We start from the raw sequence: 20,571 nt of genomic DNA on the forward strand, positions 1-20,571 counted from the left end.
TGTCTCTCCCTGAAAGCCAACTGTAGGGACTATGCTCTCGAGTTCACAGAAGAAGAAACTGCCACAGGAAGTAACACACCCATACCACACGACTCATACAGTGAAGCCAAGATTAAAACTGGAATCTGGGAAGCTTTCCCATCACAAAGACTCAACAGCAAATGCTGATTCGGCCTACTATTCAGGATATTCCTCAGCAGCAAAACAGGACAGGAAAAGAGAGGAAGAAGAAGGTAGGTAAAGAAACAGGAAAGGAAAGGACTGGCTGTTGGATGTCTGACAGGCATGTCACGTAATCCCCAGCACTCAGGAAACTGAGGCAGAAAAAAAACAATTCTGACCATGGTAATACATAATAAAAAGTGCTCACTCAGCCTTGGGTCAGATGCTGTGGATGAAGCAGAGGTTTCTGTCAGCTCCACTACAAGTCTCAACGGCCTCTTAAGTATAAAAAACTCAAACTGCTTCCAGTTTTAGCTTATTTTGTTGTTGGAGGAGGGCATGGCTGTAGTTTTGTTTGAGAAGAGTCTGGCTACGTAGCCCAGGGGTGGCTTTGAACTTTTTATATGGCCCACACTGGCTTCAAACTTGCAGTCCTGGAAGTAAAGGTATATGCCACCATTCCCAGCTGCTTCAATTTTGAAAACTAAATTGACAGGAAGTAAAAGCATCTTACCAATTTGTTAGGTTCACTTTCACGTACAAATGGGGGAAATACTAAGGAAAATGTAATCCCCTAGTAAAAGCAGGATTACTATCTACAGATCAATTTGAAGGTTTTAAAAAGGCTCGGACGGACTTCTAGCCCCCAAAGGCAGTTCTTTTCCTGTATCAAAATGGACCCATAAATAGTAAAAATGCACTGGGTGTCAGGGCACTGATGGCAAGAAGCACAGACTGGTCCCCCAGCTCCCTTCCACTTCAGCAACCTAACTGCCCATCAGACAGCTGTCAGCTTGCAGCTTTCTCTCAACTGACAGGGCCATCCCAGCCCACACTTCATGCCATGATGGTAAACTCTAGGTCTCTGTGGCACAACTGCAAGGAAACGAAGAAACTGCCGTCTTTCAGGATCATGGAGCTCTATACTGATTTTACAGATATGTCTGAAACAAACAAGCTTGGGGGAAGCTGGAGCAGTGGTACACCCCTTTAATCCTAGCACTAGGGAGGCAGGCCGTTTGATCTCTGTTGTGGAATAATCCTTCTGTACACTGTGAATATATGTCCCTATGATTGGTTAAATAAACGAGCTGACTGGCCAATGGCTGAACAGGATACAGTTAGGTGGGAAAGCAAAACTGAGCATGACGGGGTGAGGAAGGACAGAGTGAGAAGAGTCGCCAGCCAGAGAGCAAGCGGACACACAAAACAGATAGAGGTAACAGCCATGAGCCTTGGGGCAGACAGAGGTTAATAGGGAAGGGTTAAGTTGTAAGAGTTGGCTAGTAGTAAGTCTGAGCTACTGGCTAGCACTTATAATTTTTATTAAGCCCCTGACTGATTATTTTAGAGCAGCTGCAGGACAGGGAAACTCCCGCCTACAGATCTCTGTGAGTTCAAGGCCAACCTGGTCTACATGATGAATTCCAGAATAGTCAGAGCTAGGTACAGAGACTGTCTTGAAAACAAAAAACAAATCAAATAAAAATGCTTAGGGGTAAAGTTCTGACAGGTAAGGGGTCTTGAAAAGGAAAACCTGTCCCTGTCCACGGCCTGGTGGGCTGCCAGCCATCCACACTGTACACATGGTCACACAGAACACTGCTGTGTGAGCTCACCAAGTTCACCCCTCTAAGCCCAACTTACCTATCTACAAGAACCAGGGCTGAGAAAAGCACAGGACACCCCATGCTAAAAGAGTTGGAGTGCGTGGCTCTGCCAGCTGCCATTAAAACTTAACAAGTTTAATCTCTGTATTTGAGATTTCTCATAAAATGGCAATGCCAGGAGCATCTACTCCAGAGTTTTCTTATTTATCATTTTTTATGGATCAGACGGGTGAAGTTTCTGAAAACCCCTGGCTTACAGTAAACACACCATAAAGCTTAGCTGTGTTTATTATTTCTTACCTATGAAGAGGGGGAGGGGCTACATGACACAATGTTCTTACAGTCTTGTGCATAATGCCTGCTGTGACAGGAAAAGGCTCACAATGCTGGCAACTATGATGGTTATTATCTGTCATCTTCCCCTTCTAAGTCCTGTTTAGCCTTCTAGATCCAGAGAGGTCAAATTCACTCCTTCCTGAAGCTGAATGTCTCTTAACTTTCAGACACACCATATTTTCCCTCAGATTTCTCTAAAGACTGAAGACGCCTTATGGCTTTAGAAGAGAAGACATGCTTCCCAGTCCCTCTAATATCATTGTCCAGCTCATTTCGAGAAACTACAGTTTGTAGCCCTCTGAAAAGGTGGAACCTCCTAAGTTCCACCTCCAGCAACACAGACAACAGACAGACAGACAGACAGACAGACAGCCCTCCAAACACCACCTCACCAGCTATAATCTAAAAAGAAGTCAGTGACATTGGGCACAATGGGACACAGCTATAGCCCTAACGCTTAGGAGGCTGAGGAGTGCCAAATTTTAAGGGCAGCCAGGGCTACCCAGAAAATACCAGCCCATACAGTAAGATACTGTCTTTCAGAAGAGAAGGAGAAATTCAATGAAATTCTATAAGCACCAACTCCCTTGGTGAAGCTAAATCTATATACCTAGGCACTACTTATTAATACAATCCTAGTGTGCATTGTAAAAGAATGGTAAGCTTTTATGAATTAAAATATCAACAATTTTCTTCTTTAAGCACCGCACTATTAAACTTGATGTCTGTCTTTCTGCTTCAATGCGGTCTTTATTATGCATGGAGACTCCAGTTGTCTTAGGGCACAGCACTGCTGGTACCTGCCCTGAGTAGACTACAAGTCAACTCTCTTAGTCCACTGACCTATGGTTAGTCACAGGGCACAAGACACTGTGTCATATGGTTTAAGGGTCTCTGGTATGCTGAGCCTTCCCCCTAGTGCAGCAGGGGACCAATTTTATCCAATAATCCATCTGTTTCCTTTTTGGTGGGAGGGGCAAGGGATGGGTTTCAAGACAGGGTTCTTTCTGTGTAGCCCTGGCCGTCCTAGAATTCGCTCTGTAGGCCAGGCTGGCCTCGAACTCAAGGGATCTGCCTGTCTCTGCCTCTGAGTGCTGGGATTAAAGGCATGTGCCCCACTGACCCGCACCAATCACCCATTTCTATTGCTATACAAGGCCAATGACAGAATTCTGTAGCATTCTAAATCAACTATACACAGGTTAATATGTTAGTAACATACTCAGAATAGTGAGTTAATTACCAAAGCTGAGTGATGGCTAACATCAAAGCTTTGTATAGTTTGTTTTTTGCATTATTGAAAAGGCACACAGTAACAGATTAAAAATACACAACATAAGAATGGGGGAAACAGCTTGGTGATAGGAGCACTTGCCTAGGACTGCACAAGGTCCTGAGTTCAATACTTAGTATCACTACATGAGAAAATAAAAGAGGATAAATCCCAGAGGAGAAAAAAAAAAAGCTATCTTTCTAGAAGCAGGACCTAGTTACAGGAAAAAACTGGGCTAGAGAAAATTACCTTTAAATTTTAGCTTTTGGGACTTCTGCACATATTAAACTTAAAGCATTTAAAAAAAAAAAAAAAAAAAAAAAGTTCTAGCCAGGGAGATGTCTCAATAGGTAAAGGCATCTGTCAGCAAACCTAACAATCTCAGCTTGATACAGGGACCCAAGTAGTCAGGGAAGAGAACAAACACACCCACGCATGCACGCACGCACACATACACACAAAACAGTTTGCCAGACGGTGATGGCGCATGTGGCGCATGTCTTTAATTCCAGCACTTGGGAAGCAAAGGCAGGCAAATCTCTGTGAGTTTGAGATAGCCTAGTCTACAAGAGTTAGTTTCTAGGACAGGCTCCAAATCCACAGAGAAACCCTGTCTCAAAAATAACAAAAAAAAAAAAAAAAAAAAAAAAAAAAGACAGAAAAAAGAAAAGAAAACACAAAAACAAAAAACAAATAGTTTTAATTAAAAAAGAATAATCTGGGGGGGGGGGGCTAGCTAGAGAAACAGCTCAGTGAGCACTCACCACACAAGCCTGAGTACCAGAGACTGAATCCAAGCACCCACCACCCACATGGTAGAAGACGAGAACCAACTCCTGCAAGCTGTCTGTCCTCTGTCTTTTACACATGCTCACCTAGACACTAAATAAATAAATTTAAAAAAACATGTAAGGAAAAAAAAAAAGACTCAATCTGGAGACTATACAAGGTGGTCTGTCAGTATGCACGCTGTATCTTATGACTCAAGTACTCTCACTAGAAGGTGTCTAAACATTCCCTTTACAGTTGCTTTGTCAAACTTACTTGGTAAGTGACTGGGCTCTCTGCTGCAGGAAAGTATCCCTATGTATTTTAATGGCTTGAAGACTTTTTCTGTCTAGAAGCTTGGCGGCTGCTGGCATTTTATGAATCAGAAAATTATCAGGAAACCAAATAATATTGGCAGTTAAAGTGATGGCTGGCACCTGGAATGACGGTAAAAGGGAAAACCATCGATGCAGACCCAACAGTAATGTGCTGAACAGTGCTACAATACATACACAGCAAAGACAGTTCCAGACAGAGGAGCCACCAAAATCTCAATGTATGACAAGACATGTATCTTTCCCCCCAAGTGTCACCCTGTGGGAGGAATGAAGTATTCCCACAGCCGGTGATGAGCACCACTTTATTCTAAGTATTCACACACACGCACACACACAGGCACACGCACACACACAGACACAGAGAGAGACAGCTGGTGATGAGCACCACTTTATTCTAAGTATTCACACGCACACGCGCGCGCGCGCACACACACACACACACAGACAGCTGGTGATGAGCACCACTTTATTCTAAGTATTCGTATTCACACGCACACGCACAGGCACGCGCACACACGCACACACACACACAGACAGCTGGTGATGAGCACCACTTTATTCTAAGTATTCACACACACACACACAGAGAGAGACAGAGACAGAGAAAGAATACACAATAATTAATAACATAGAAAGAAAAATGAAATTCAACTTCATGACTTTATTGGCAGTGCAAATTAATAAAATAATAGAAAAAAAACAACCTTAAATACCGCTAGGGCTTCATAGTCTGTTATTATCTGATAACTACACACAAACTAAGTTTCAACTCTGAAACCAAATCATATCATGGAAATAGCAAAGATGAAAATCAACAATGTATGAGGGGCAAGAGGAGAAAGCAAAAGAAAGAGGGAGGCAGGGTGGTGTGAATAGTGCTAAGGATGTACGTGACCAGGGCGGAGTGCACGTCTATAGTGCCAGCACTCAGGAGGCTGAGGTCAGCCTGCACGACATAGAAAGACGCTGTCTCAGAAATAAAGCAAACAAAAGGTGAATGTGCGCACACACGCACACACACACACACACCGAACATCCACCACACATACATTCAGATGAAATGCAGTTATTTTCATTCACCATATTGCTCGTTCCAAGAATGTTTGCACTCTAAAACAACAGTATTGGTTTTTACTTTTACATGTATGTATGGTGTACCTGTAGGCCTTTTCATGTGTGAGAGTACACGCGTGCACTGAAGCCCATGGCTGACACTAGGAGTCTCCCTCCATTGTGTTCCACTTTATTCATCCAGAGTTCTATGACACATGCTAGTTAATATCACTAGCTGAGACGATACCATCTGTCTTCCCAGTGTTACTGAAGGTGGGCTGCCACAACTGCATGACATCATGCTTACATGACATTTACATGCGTTCTGGGAACATAAACTCCAATCTTCACAATGTACTGCAAGCACTAATCCATGACACCACCACCCCAGCTCTATTTTTTTTTTTTACAGTTACATTTCATAAAAGTTAACTTGTTCTTTGTTTAATTAACTTTTTGTTAGCACTTTTAGATATCTAGCTTTATCAAAATTTACATCACAAACTGAAAATAGAGTTTCAGGTTCTTACCTTCTTACAAATGTCCAATAAAGACTTATAAAACTTTTTATCAACAGTTCGAAAAATCTGAAAGTGCAGTACAAAGAGCCCACAAATTCCAACATACTTTTCTCTCTGGTCAATTTCAGAAGGTTCACCTTAGAAAGAACAACATAAAAATACAACAAATTATAGTTGATTCGTGCTTTTAAGGAAATGCAAACTTGACAAACAACTCAAACTTGAAATTTACATTACCAAGTTTGGCTTCCACGTTTGCAAAAATTGATCGAATACTATGTGCAAATTCTTCCGCAAAAGTACTATTTTTCGACACAGATATTCCTCCATTGAGAGAATCAAACTGCTGTTCAATACAGGCCTAGCAGGAAACATTTGAAGAGAAATTAACACTTAAAAGAAACCACCAAACACGTAGGTAAGATGAAGTGCTCTTGTACTCATTTTAACTATAAATCTGGGTCTCCTGCTCTTTAATAGAGAAATCCTTTTATTGGGGTACATGTATGTACTGTATAAGTGAATGACATTACATGGCACTCAAATCCCAACTGAAGAGATGTGAGTAAGGCTCAGAGATAAATAGAAAGAATCACTAATCACTGCTGATGTATTAGCAATCTTTTTTTTTTTTTAAGGGTCTATGTAGCCCTGGCTTTCCTAGAACCTGTTATGTAGACCAGGATGGCTTTGAACTCAAAAATCTGCCTACCTCTGTCTCCCAAATGTTGGGATTAACAATGTGTTCCACCACACCCAGCTGCAAGCATTTTTAATATTTTATATGTATTAGTTTTCTGCCTGCATGTATGTCTCTGTACTACATGCAAGAACTGACTAAGGAGGCCAGAGAGGATGTCAGACACCCTGCAACTGGAGCTACTGATAGTAGTGAGTCACATATGGGTATTAGGAATCAAACCTAGGTCCTCTTCAAGGCAGACCTCTTAACTGCTGAGTCATCTTTCCAGCTGCAAAACTTTTTTTTAAAAGAGTACCCTTTGGAATATGTATTTACTTATTTACTTACTTACCTACTTACCTACCTACCTGCTAATCTATCTACTTATTTATTGCAGTTACTTTCTTAGCGTTCCTCCCCCGACCCTCTCTTTTTGGGCAGGGCCTCACTCTGTAGCCCCAACTATCCTCAAACTTAGAATAATCCTGCTTGAATTTCCCAAGTGCTAGGAGATAATGGGCATGAGCCACAATGTCCAACTGCTAGCATACTCTGTGTAGAAATGTCCCCGGGGGGGAAAAAAGAACACAAATTACTATATTTTACATCTAAGAGATTGATAAACCCATTTTAAAAACCAAGAGCTGGGGCCAATCTGTTAGAACTGTGATAATGCAAAACTAGATGTAACCAAAGCAGACAGCACAGAAGGCAGCATCATTTCTGGCAAGACTCCACCCATCAGTATGCTAGGTCTTCCTATGATGAAGATAAGGTACTGCTCTGTGTTATAAATATAGTGAGTAACTAAGAAGAGGCATGTCTCTAACCGATTTTAATTCATTATTAGAAGGTGCCCTATTTGTGCACATTCCTTGAGTGCAGAGGAATTAACTGTAGTTTTGCTTTGGGTATTGATTTGTTCCTTAGGGGTCTAGGGATTAAATCTAGGACCCTGGGCATGCCAAAGGGATCACCTTACCAATCAACTGCATTCCTAGCCTTCATGCTTTTAACCTTAATAATCTAAATCCAAGCTAGGCAGTGGTGGTGCACACCGTTAGTCCCAGCACTCAGGAGGCAGAGGCAGGCGGATCTCTGTGAGTTCAAGGCCGGCCTGGTCTACAAAGCTACACAGAGAAACCCTATCTAGAAGAAAAATAAAATCTAAATGCAAGAGCTAGTAACAAACATAATATTTAATGCAGATGATGATGTCTTAGATGTCTTAGGTATCACCATACCTAACTCAGTTTTATATTTTTCCATTGTTTAATTTTAAAAACCCTTGTTATAAGCAATTTTTTTCATCTGTTATTGAGTAATAACTCTAATAATATTTTTTATAAGACAAAGCCCTTTCTAAAGAAAAGGAATTCAAAATTATTCTACAAAAGTATCCCACTGTAATTCTGAGCTGCACCAACCTCCACTTACCTGGAATATCATTCCATCAAGTAACTGCCCTTCCAGCTTCAGCAAGAACTTTTCAAATGGCTTTAATTTTTCTTCCTGAATCCCAAATTTTGAAGGGTTGTGATGGACAGACTTCAATAACCTTGTAGGAGATATAAAGATCTTACATCTACCTAATAAATTCTAAAAGCTAAAAACACTCCAAGATATAAAATTTAGTATTTATTATTCTCACTCTGCTCTCCACACTGTAAAACATGAATGAAGCAATGCCTGCCGAGTGCTGGGACTAAAGGCGTGTGCCACCAATGCCCGACTAAAGCTTTTATGCTTCTTTCTACCACCTTGTATTCAGGTGCCTACTACTCTGTATAAACCAAACATTTACTGACTATTTGTATACAGAATAAAAATTTAAAAGATTGTTTAGGGTCTATAATGGAATGAAATGAAATGACTTTCACTTGAATAGGACCCAATGGAAATCATCCTACAAGGCTTTAGGAATGCTCACACGTATCACTCTCACAGAAAGCCATCTGAAGCGGGGCTGTAGTCTTCACCACAGGGCTGAGCTGCTCTTGCAGAGGAAACCCAAGTCCGGTTCCCAGCACCCACAGCAGCCTGTGACTCTGGTCCCAGGGAATCCAATTCCCTCTCTAGGCACACACACCCAAGTGTAGACACATGGAGACAGGCAGACATAAACACACACACAAATAAAAATCAGTGCTGGAAATTAATTCCTTCTCAATATAGACCAAAACTAATACATCAGCTATACAAACTATTAGAACCATTTTAGTTGGCATACCTTTTGTACATAGTCCAGTGGTCTTTCAGCGTGACATGATTATCAATAATTTCATCCAGGGTAAGTAAAACTGTTAGCAGTTCTCCCAAGTGCTCATACATAGTCTGTCAAAAAACCTTTAATGATTATCATTTAGTCACTAGTTAGAAGTTTCATGTGAACTTTTAAAGTAAAACACACTTGGGTTAATTATTACGCTACAGTGAAAGGAGATATCAACTGGTTTATTAACTACAGATCTGAGCCTCAAATGGTACTAGCCTAAACAGAGTATATTTTACCCAATATTTCGTCCTTAATTGTGACGCTGCAGATTTGTTCACTGTCAACAGAAATGCAGTGGGACACTATCAGGAAAAACTACAAGCACCAGTTCATAGTAAGAGATGCCTCATCAACTACACAGACAGGAACACAAAAACAGGAATGGGTCGCTAGCATTATTATACTTCCTAGTCATACAAATTACAAAGTAAAATAGAAAAATGAACTTTTACCTGAAAATGAACTCCAGTTGTCTCTATAATTTTGGGTCCTATCCTGTAATAAAATAATACCCAAGTTACCAAAAAAAAAAAAAAAAAGAAAGAAAAATTCTTTTATGTTCACAGTTAGTTCTAAATTCAAGAAATCGATGTCAATATAGGAGCAGAAACCCTTTGAATTATAATATGTATTTATCTTAAAGTCGTAAGCACATGCCAATTCCATGCTGTGCTCCATCCATGGGAGAGACCTGACAAGTGGCCAGGGAATAACCCGAGTTTTTAACTAAAGGATGCGCCTTGGCAGAAAAGTAAACAAACTGATGAATTACTACAATTTCTCCGTTACTAAGTATAATCTTTTTACTGGAGCTTGGAAAAAAGTCCTTAAGAACAAGTCAGACTCATTAAGTTTTCACCCTGCTGAGAGACAATGAATCACACTTCTAGGGTTATACCACACTCACTTCCTACTCAACTTCAATAAATGTAGTGCTTATGGATGCATCAAACCACACAGAATGCATTTAAAATTGAACTAGAAAAAAAATCTTTAAATATTCTTTCTATAGCAGGACTGAGGAGGAGAGTCCTCAGGGTTCTAGCCCAGGCATGGCAGTGGGGGTGGGGGTGGGACTATCACTCACTTGTGGAGAGTGTGGGGGTGCATGGCCACACACATCTGCACTGAGTGTGGGGTGTGGGGGGTAGGGCTCCCACACATCTGCACTGAGTATGGGGTGTGGGGTGTGGGGCTCCCACACATCTGCACTGAGTGTGGGTGTGGGGGGTGGGGCTCCCACACATCTGCACTGAGTGTGGGGGGTGGGAGGTGGGGCTCCCACACATCTGCACTGAGTGTGGGGTGTGGGGGTTAGGACTCCCACACATCTGCACTGTGTGGGGGGTGGGGGTCAGGGCTCCCACACATCTGCACTGAGTGTGGGGTGGAGGGGTCAGGGCTCCCACACATCTGCACTGAGTGTGGGGTGTGGGAGGTGGGGCTCCCACACATCTGCACTGAGTGTGGGGTGTGGGAGGTGGGGCTCCCACACATCTGCACTGAGTGTGGGGTGTGGGGCTCCCACACATTTGCACTGAGTGTGGGGTGTGGGGCTCCCACACATCTGCACTGAGTGTGGGGTTAGGGCTCCGACACATCTGCACTGAGTGTGGGGTGTGGGGTGTGGGGCTCCCACACATCTGCACTGAGTGTGGGGGTCAGGGCTCCCACACATCTGCACTGAGTGTGGGGTGTGGGGTTAGGGCTCCGACACATCTGCACTGAATGTGGGGTGTGGGGGGTGGGGCTCCCACACATCTGCACTGAGTGTGGGGGGTGGGGTTAGGACTACCACTCATTTGCTCCTCACACAATGACCACTTTGGTAAAGAGCCAGAATACATAAAAATGCCAAACTGATCAGGAGTCTATGAGAGTGAAGTGATAAATGGACTCTCCCCACTCACAGCGACTATGACCCAGCATGGTACAGTAGGAACAAATGGTCTGGTGGCCACTAAGAACAGCATCAAAGCTGCGTGAGAGCTTGGTAATGCTACCTCTGGGTCTTGGAACTCATTATAAAGTGTGGGTCATATCCCTCAACAGTGGTACACTAGACGTATAAAAGTTAATATAAAGAATTGACCAAATGTTAGGTATCAACTATGGTGATAAGAACAGCAAAGGCACTATGAAATTTTGATCAGTTTTCTTGACTTAGGGTAGAGGTAGATCTACACCTGGAAGATCATTAGAATTTTAAGTTCTTTTTCAATACAGAATGCCTACACTGGCTCCACCCCCAAGACTGCATGGTTTAAGAAAGTCACATGACCACTAAAAGTAGGCAGCAAAAACAAAAACTGTGTGTGAACTAATTCTGTATCAGCTTTTTCCTATCCTGAAATGTCTTTAAAATTTTTCGGCCAACATTCTGAGGCAGACAAATACTAGGTTCATGAACTTGGTGAGAACTGTATTTCATTAGCATCCCATTAGCCTACACACACACATTTAAGAATCTCCAGTAGGATCTAAACATTCGAAGCATACATACTGAGTAAATAAACAAATAAAAGCTATTTCAAGCCAGGTGCTGGTGACATACATTTTTAACTCCAGCACTCAAGAGGCAAAGTCAGGTGGATCTCTATGAGTTTGAGGCTAGCCTGATCTACAGAGCGAGTGCTAGGACAGATTCCAAAGCTACAGAGGAAACCCTGTCTCAAAAGAAAGAAAAAAGCTACTTCAAATAATTACTTTTCTAAAAAGTACTTCCTCCTATTTCCTAAAAGCCAAAACAATTCTAAAGTGTGTTACTTGTTGCTGATATACAGGGCAGCCAGCTGATGGATTACGTTCATCACCACCTCATAGCATCTGGTGACAAAACAGGACAGCTCCTGGAATGACAAGGGAGTACATATCACAGGGCTGCTCTTTACACACCGGGATGCTGGGGCTGGCTCAATGTTCTAACACAACCCCAGCGGTCTCCAGTAAAATCTCCAGTTACCCAGCAGCCACACTAAGAAGCCCTCACGCCATCAACACTTCTCTCTCCCCCAGCATGCCAGGTCATTTCACCCCTGCATTTCACTATCTCAGTCTACTGTGTTTCAGTGACTCAGGCAGCGCCTACGTGGCAGGGACGACTCGCGCCTTCCTTCCCTGTAATGAAGACAGACAGCGATCCCCACTGTCACTGCGCCACTTCACTTGTTATCTTCAATCACGCACAATCACGCACGTGTAGCTTGGTGTACACAGGGTGCAAGATCACTGACCCCAAAGACTTTTATCAATAATCATCAATTCACATCAACTGTGCCCAGAGCTGAAAATTTCTTTACAGGAGCTCTTAACTTTTTAACTTTATAGAACCAATTCCCATCTACTTAAATACTTAAAACCTTATTAAGTCTTCATCTATTCTATACTGTAAGCCCTGAGCAAGTTTTCATTGATTTTATGTGCTGGTCTCCCCCAGTACCAAGAGCAGTTTCACACATATGTGCACAGTAAACATACATACACGTACACACGTACATGCTTGTGCGTGTACACGCACACAGACATACACACATACACATACACACACACACACACACACACACACACAGAGTACATTAGATGAACTCTGGACAATGAACTTTACACAGTTATTAGTGAGACCTATACACAATTTAAGTCTTTGAAAATAAAAATAATGTGTAATTTTTTTTTTAAACAGGTGTTTGATACATAGGCCAGACTAGCCTTCAACTCATGATCCTAACTCAGCCTTCTCCGAGCATGAGTGCTAGGACCATGTGCCAAATTACATTTTAATTTGAAACAACTCACCTTACATTTGTTAATAAATTCTGAAGGTTAAATGATAGGAAATAAAAACTCAAAGCACAGCAAAAAGGCAGAACTCAGTGCAGATACAGAAAGATTCCATAAGACAGAAATAGAATAAATCAATTAAAAGATTCTCAGATATTAAAAAAAAAAAAAATCCAGATACAGCCATTTGCTCCTTTCCCTCAGATACTTAAAAAGCATCATTAGCTATTTTACAGACACAAGAGTGCTCTTGAACAATCAATACAGCTAGAGTGTAACCAAACAAGGTTCCTGAGTGAGCAAGCCCGTGTTAACTCCTGTGTGTGTGTGTGTTTGTGTGTGTGTGTGTGTGTGTGTGTTTGTGTATGTGTGTAGGTATGCACATGGAGGCCACAGACATTGGATCCTCAGAGATGAAGTTACAGGTATTTGTGAGCCCTGATAATGGTACAAGGACCTGAAATGGGTCCTCTGGAAAAAAGCAGAGCATGCTCTTAACCAGTGAACCAAAATGAGCTCTCCAGCACAAAAAAGAAAAATTAATTTTTATCTTACTCTTTGTGTGTATGGTCTCGTCTACATAGATGTCTGTGCACCAAGAGTGCCTGGTGCCCAAGCCAGAAGAGGGTAGTGGGTCCTCTGAACTGCAGTTACAACAGCTGTGAGCCACCATGTGGGTGGGGCTGGGCGGGTCTGGGAATCAAATCAAATCCCAGCCCTGTGGGAAAGAGCATGTGCTCTTCATGGCTGAGCCATCTCTCCAGTCCCCCCAAAACATCTTTAAAGTTAAATAAAGAAAGGTAAGTTGTCATTTCTTAGAAGTTTGAGGCAAGCCTAGTCTACATAGTGAGATCTAGAACAGCCAACACGGAGTAAGACCCTGTCTCAAATAAATAAATAAATGGCTCAACAGAAAGTTTAAAAAAAAAAAAGGTAGCTACCTGTAAGAATGAAACAAATCTCCCCATCTGGATCTGGCAGTCACCTTCCACCATACTGGAATCTGTAGCTTTAAAAAGCATCATCAATTTCAGGTCAAGTTTTCATTTAAATTCAACAACAAAGACAAACAGTTCTTTCACTACTGGTCCTTTACAGCGAAGGGAAAAGTGGCATAGTCCTAAACTACATACACCTTCAAACAGCCACACCTCACTGCCATGTGAGTCCCAAAACTGGTCCAGTCACAGGACAAAATATTTAAAATTTCTGAATGCAGGGGATGGAGAGATGGCTCAGAGGTTAAGAGTACTGGCTGTTCTTCCAGAAGTCTTGAGTTCAATTCCCAGCAACCACATGGTGGCTCACAGCCATTTGTAACAAGACCTGGTGCCCTCCTGTGGCCTGCAGGGATACAAGCAGGCAGAACATGTTTATAATAAATAAATAAATCTTTTAAATTTTTTCTGAATGCTTATTTTTCTGCACATTCTATAATCATGCTCATTCAAGGTTGGTGTGAGCATCTTGCTCACTTCAGTTTCATAAAAGGTAGAAAGATAGAACTCTAAAATTTTAACTTACCTCCTTCACCATAAAACAAAAGACCATTGTAAAACTTAGTTTCAGCCTGTTTGAAAGAAAATTAAAGTAACTGTAAAGGTCGCTTTCAGGTCCTATGCTCTCTTAACTCTCTAATTAAACAATGTACATCACTTAATATAAATCTCAAAAGCGGCTTTCACCGTAGGTAAGTTCTGACACTGGAAGCTAAGCCTGACCCTTCCATCATCTGACCACCCTCACCCTCACACATCTTCCCACTGCTCAGTCAGCAGTCACAGGACATAAGAAAGGGAGGGCAACCGATGACGTTTACTAATGCCGACCTAAGTTCAGTGACCCCAAATCCACATTAAAATAAGCTTAAACTTAAAAAAAAGTGGAAGTGGTGGTGCACGCCTTTAACCCAGCACTCAGGAGACAGATGCGGGTGTTCTCTGAGTTCAAGGCCAGCCTGGTCTACAGAGCAAGCTCTAGGACAGCCAGGGCTATACCGGCAAACCCTGTGTAACATGCCAGCACGCACCAGGCACGCTGCTATTCTGGAGACCCAGATTCAAACTGTCGCCACCAGTGATACCCACTGCAAACCCCAATTTCTTCACCTGCTCCTGACCTGCCACCCCGACCCTGAGCATTACAATGTAAGTACTCAAGGAAAGCCAAGATTAAGGACTCTTTTCTTTCAGGGCTGCTATTATTTTAAGTGGGCATTTACTGCACACTGCACAAATATAATTTGCTTTTAAAAGATCTTAAAGAATATAAAGTTACCTCATATTTTAATTTCTTGATCTCACAACAAAGTGCAGCATAAACAGTGATGACTTTGTTTAAGACCTGGTTTCATAAATAAAAACAGAAAAAAGTAAATTGTAACCAATGACAGCATCTTTTTAAATGTACTTTAGGTTTAAGATAACATACCTTGTTTTCAGTCTTTATGAGTTCCAAAAGGGAGGACTGCTCATATGGCAGAAGCTACAGAAACAAAGGAAAAGAACATATGTTAATATGGGGGGAGATCACCAAAAATTAAATACATAAAATGAGATTAAATGGATTGCAGTAAAACTTGTGTTAGACACTATAATCAGCATTAGTATCAATTCAACTATTGCATTTAAGATGTTGACAAAGGAAGCAAAGTACAATCCACCTGAGGACAAAGATCTCCACACAACACAACGTACTCTAACAGTCCCAGCTGTGCTCCAGGACAGAAGCCCACGACCTCGGAGTACAATGAGAAAACACTAAAAGTGAGCTCTATCGCTTTGGAAATAGTTATGCAAGCATACACTTAATGAGATGTAACTTTTTTGTTGTTGTTTGTTTTGTTTTTTTGAGACAGGGTTTCTCTGTATGGCTTTGGAGCCCGTCCTGGAACTCGCTCCATAGACCAGGCTGGACTCGAACTCACAAAGATCTGGCTGCCTCTGCTTCTGCCTCCTGAGTACTGGGATTAAAAGTGTGCGCCACCAATGTCCAGCAATGTTGTAAGTTTTTAAAAGAGCCAAACTTAAGTTACTACAAAACAGAACACTGAAGAAAAGAAAAAAACCAAATGCAGTGTGGCCACTTTTACCACATAACACAGCTGGATTTCCACCTGGCTCATAAAGCTTTCCTGATTATTATCTAAAACGAGTTGTCTATTAAGTGAAAACCTGGACCTTTCTTAAAGTTACATACTAAACAATAAAGTACATATGTAAATAACTTCTCTGGATTAGAGTGTAATTGTTATTTATAGAGATCTTACTGGAATCTACGACTCTTGCAGAGTAGGGACACAGAATGGCGTCCCCGTGAAGGCACCGAAGAAAGGTGTCAAGGGAAAGGGCTGTATGCGAGGGTGGAGTATAAAGAGGCTTGAAAGTTTCTATCGATGAAGATAAAGCTGAGACAATTACACCCTTTCACAGAACCATGGAGTATCAGTCCACATCCACTAGGACTGCTGCGATTTTAAAAGATGATAATAACAAAACGGCAATAATGTAGAGAAACTCAAGCCCACATATTACTGATAGGGATGTAAAACGGTGTCGCCACATCAGGAAAAAGATGACAAAGGAGTCAGCAAAATAGCTCAACAGATAAAGGAACTTGATGCCAAGCCAAGTGATCTGAGTTGGATGACCAAAACCAACTCCTATAAGCTGTACTCTCTCCACGCAAACCATGCACACAAACACACAAATGTGTATAAAATAAAATCCTCAGAAAGTTAAACATAGTTGTCATACAACTCAGTAATTCTCCTTCTGGAATACATGTGCTCGACATGAAAGCATGTCTACATAAAAACTTAAGACACATAAATAGCATAACTTCCAATAACCAAAAGTGGAAAACCTTAGAAAACCTAACTGTCTATCCACTGAAGAATGGATGGCTATGTGGCGTAAGGGTTCCATACAACAGAACACACCATTCATCAATTTAAAAATATGTATGTACTAACACTGGCTACACCTTCAAAACATGGTTAGGCACAAATGCTCACACACTGCATGATCTCATTCATATGAAACATCTAATGAATACAATCCAGAGAAACATTTCAGTGAACCGACTGATGGCCTGTAATAGTGGACACGTGTGTGTGTGTGTGTGTGTGTGTGTGTGTGTGTGTGTGTGTGTATGGCAGTGTGACTTAATTTAGGTACAGGATTTCCTTTTTAGGTGGTGAAAACATTCTAAAAATGATGATGGCAATGGACAATGAAATCTAAAAATAATAGTTTTTAAAACCACTAAATTGTACAATTTCAATGGGTAAACTATAGTCAAGCACTATGTCTCACGCCTGTAATTTTAGCATTCAAGAAGTTGAAGGAGGAGGATTCTTGAGTTTGAGGCCAGCTGGGTCACACAGTGAGTCCCTGGCCAGCCAGGGCTACCTAGTGGAACCATGTCCCAAAAAGGACACACAAAAAAGATGAACTGTATTATCTATGAGTTACATCTCAAAAAAGAAAAGCTAATGTACAGCTTAGGATGGTGGGTGGCAGAGGAGTGCTCAGGATATGTTATCAACTCCTTAGAGGTAACAGACTACAGCCTTAAAGTAAAATACACTAAGAGTATCTTATTTACATACATTAAAAAAGCATTCCCAGGGCTGGAGAGACAGCTCAGCAATTAAGAGCACTGGATGCTCTTCCTGAGGACACTATTTTTATTAATGAAATGTATTCAGACCTTTAATGCTATAGGATCAAGATTGAAATCCCAAACATCTCCAATCAAGTCATCCAGTGCGTCCTCAGTTCTTCTCAACTGAGATGTATACTCCTCAAGGAATTTCCCGTAATTCTTAAGCTGGACCTCAGCATGAATTTCTAAATTAAAACAGAATGGTATAATTACAAATAGTGAACATCATAATACTAACCAAGTAATCTCAAAAACTGCAGCAAAACACTGTTAATTATTTTGGAGTGCCTCACTTCTTAGAAATAAAGTTCCAAAGTTAGAGTCATTCACCTTTGAATTTACTCCAAATATGTGAAAGCACTAGGAAACGTGCAGCCCCTTACCATAGGACTTCTAACCAGCCTGAGCCTCAGACAACTCTGTTACAGGGATATCGACTACCTGATGAGAAGCCACACAAAACTCCCCCTTGCTAACAGAATAAGTTTTAAAAGGTTGATTAATTCTATTCATAGTTGTTACAAAAATGCTTTACTTGTTTATTTAGCTATCATAATCAAGATGCAAAAGCCAAATAAAACATACTGGCTGAGGCAGGGGCTGGAGAGATGGCTTATCCATTAAGCGCACTGACTACTCTTCTAGAGGACTGAGGTTCATTTCCCGGCACCCATGTGGCAGTTCTGTATCTCTAGATACAAGAGATCCAGTATCAACTTCTAGCTCTATAGGTACTATACATACGTGTAAAATAACAAAACAATATAAAAAAAACACAGCTGGGATTTATGGAATTTGAATATTGGTAAATGGCTTTAGGCTTATAGCAACTAAAATAAGTTGGATTCTTCAGAAGACTATTCACCAAAATTAATAAACATTATATCTTATACCTAAAGATTTATTACTTATTCCAAAAAATTCAACACCACTTCAGTGCCTTTTACTGACCCATATAACTTTATTCAGTCTTTGTGTTCTAAAGTAAAGCATGTTCTGACTCACACTGTATGAGATATAGACTCCTTTTACTTTGTAACTGAGGCTCCTGGTCACTAAGAAGACTTCTGTGTCATTATAGCAACTGTTTTGTCAATTTTGGAAAACAATTAATCTAGATAAGAGTCACAGTCCAAACACTAATGAGACCCAGGCACAGAGAAATCTCTTACCTACAGCTAACAATCCCACGTTAATGTCTTACTCTATTACCCAGGAAATGACCAAAGTATCATTTGACCACATGCTCATTGATCACCTGGTTAGACCAAGGTAAAAAAACAATAGAAAACCTGCATATCTGTGAACTCATAAAAGTTACAGTGCATAGCTTCCCTCCCAACAAACTACATTTCTTCATTTATTTCTCTTACTACTTTTTAAGTTAGGATACAAAGCTACGGGTTTCATCATGGCATTTTCACACACAGGCGTGCTCATACTGTGTCCTCATCATCTATGCTCTGCTTCCCCTCCCTTCCCCAGTCATTTTCCCAACCTTCTAGAGTCTACAAAAAAGGGCCCACGCATTATCATTAACCGATCATTCATTCTACTTCAAGCTGAAACACTTTCAAACCCAGGACACCTTCAGCCCAACTTTGGCCAAATGCAAAAAAAAAAAAAAACCAAAATATAAAAACGCACAAAAAAAAAAAAAAACACCTGACATGATGCGCTTCACTTTAAAACCAAAAATAAAAAAGAGAAAAATGGTTTTTATCCTTCCACCCAGATCTTTCTTTATGCTGCACAGGGTCTAACACCTTAAGAAATGTTTTCGGAAAACCTGCACAGCACCCTGACAGAGCTCGACTGGATGTAAAGGCAAATAAAAACTAAGTACATATGAATCTGTACATGCTATGATCGATAAATAATTCACAGTTCAGCTTACTTCGGGGAAAGACGTGCATTTTTTTTAAAAAAAATTCTCAACTTGCCCCAATTTCTCTTCTATCACAAAAAAATATTATCAACCTCAAGAGTTTTTCTACTATAACTAGGTTGGCTTGTACATTTTGCTGAAGCAAACTGTAAGGTTTCTGGGTTAGATCTCTAATTTTAAAATTTAAACCTGAAGACTCGATTTCATGAAGCAACTGCGAATCAGATATAAGAAAATAATAAAAACAAATTTAAAAAAAAACTTTTCAGCTGCAATGACAATTACAGGAGGTTTAAAAAAAAAAAAAAACATAAAATTAATGAAAGGCCTAGAAGGGGCAAGATGATGACACTCCCATGTTGATTGATGTTTTGGTTTGGTTTGTTGTTGTTGTTTAGTGCCAGGGAGAGCTGTTTTTCCCGCTATGTTCTATGTTTCTAAGAACGCGCACCCAAACTTCAAAAGTTGGGTTTGAGAAGCAAAGAGAAACAGGAAGCCGAAACGGGAACCTCGACTCTTCTAGACCAGAGCTGAAGGCTCAGAGCGTCTGGCGCGAGCCCTGGGGTGGGATGGGCAGCCCGGGAGGCTGGCGTCTCGCGGCGGGGCGCAGGGGGCGGGCGCCGCGGGCCGGTCACCGGCTGCCGGCAGGGACCCCCGGCACGAGCGCGGCGGGACGCGACCCCGCCGGCCACGCAGCGCCGCGCGCCCCGTCCCATCCCGCCCGCCCGCCCGCCCCGCGGCTGCGCCGCGCTGCCCCGCGCCGGCTCTCTCGGCCGCGCCGCCCGGCCCGGCCCGCCTCGCCCGACGCCGGGGGCTTACTCTGAGAGCCGTCGTCCACGCGGTCGAACTCCCAGTCCGGCGACAGAGTGTCCACGGCCATGGCCGCGACGCCTCCCGCACACACGGCACCGAGCAGCCACCGCCGCGACGCGGGCCTCGCCCCAGCCGCTGCCGCGGCACGTGACTTCCGGTCTCGGCCCCGCCCCCGGGCGCCAGAGCCAGTGGACGCTCGGCCCTGCGGACCGCGGGGGCCGCTGGGAAAGCGAGTCGTCCGCCTGCGCCCGGCGCGGCCGCCATGGCGACGGTGGCTGCCGCTGGCATCCTTGAGTCTGGTGCCCGGCCTCGCTGCCGTTTGCGTCTGCTCTCACGCCGCGTTCGGCTTCTGGTTGCTGCGTCCAGGCTGTTTTTTTTTTAATACCTGACGGAGTTTCTGGGTCTGC

The 20,571-nt window shown here is 42.2% G+C and overlaps 1 protein-coding gene across 2 annotated transcripts in view; it reads right to left on the bottom strand.

The window, feature by feature from the left end:
- The window catches only part of Washc4 (WASH complex subunit 4), a 51,170-nt gene extending 30,854 nt beyond the window's left edge, over positions 1–20,316 (bottom strand). Inside the window, exons 1-13 of one of the 2 annotated variants that reach the window (XM_051206252.1) lie at positions 20,171–20,316; positions 17,509–17,648; positions 15,226–15,279; positions 15,073–15,138; positions 14,320–14,365; positions 13,737–13,798; positions 11,785–11,867; positions 9,471–9,513; positions 8,974–9,077; positions 8,181–8,301; positions 6,299–6,422; positions 6,071–6,198; positions 4,426–4,586 (exon numbers count right to left, since the gene is read on the bottom strand). In XM_051206252.1, coding sequence (XP_051062209.1) covers positions 4,426–4,586; positions 6,071–6,198; positions 6,299–6,422; positions 8,181–8,301; positions 8,974–9,077; positions 9,471–9,513; positions 11,785–11,867; positions 13,737–13,798; positions 14,320–14,365; positions 15,073–15,138; positions 15,226–15,279; positions 17,509–17,648; positions 20,171–20,231 — 1,193 coding nt within the window. In that variant the 5' untranslated portion in view covers positions 20,232–20,316. Of the gene's footprint in view, positions 1–4,425; positions 4,587–6,070; positions 6,199–6,298; positions 6,423–8,180; positions 8,302–8,973; positions 9,078–9,470; positions 9,514–11,784; positions 11,868–13,736; positions 13,805–14,319; positions 14,366–15,072; positions 15,139–15,225; positions 15,280–17,508; positions 17,649–20,170 lie in introns of both variants that reach the window. The other variant, XM_051206251.1, reaches the window with a different exon arrangement.
- Positions 20,317–20,571: the final 255 nt, after the last annotated feature.

Source organism: Phodopus roborovskii, unplaced genomic scaffold, assembly GCF_943737965.1.
Source record: "Phodopus roborovskii unplaced genomic scaffold, PHOROB, whole genome shotgun sequence".
Lineage (NCBI taxonomy): Eukaryota > Metazoa > Chordata > Mammalia > Rodentia > Cricetidae > Phodopus > Phodopus roborovskii.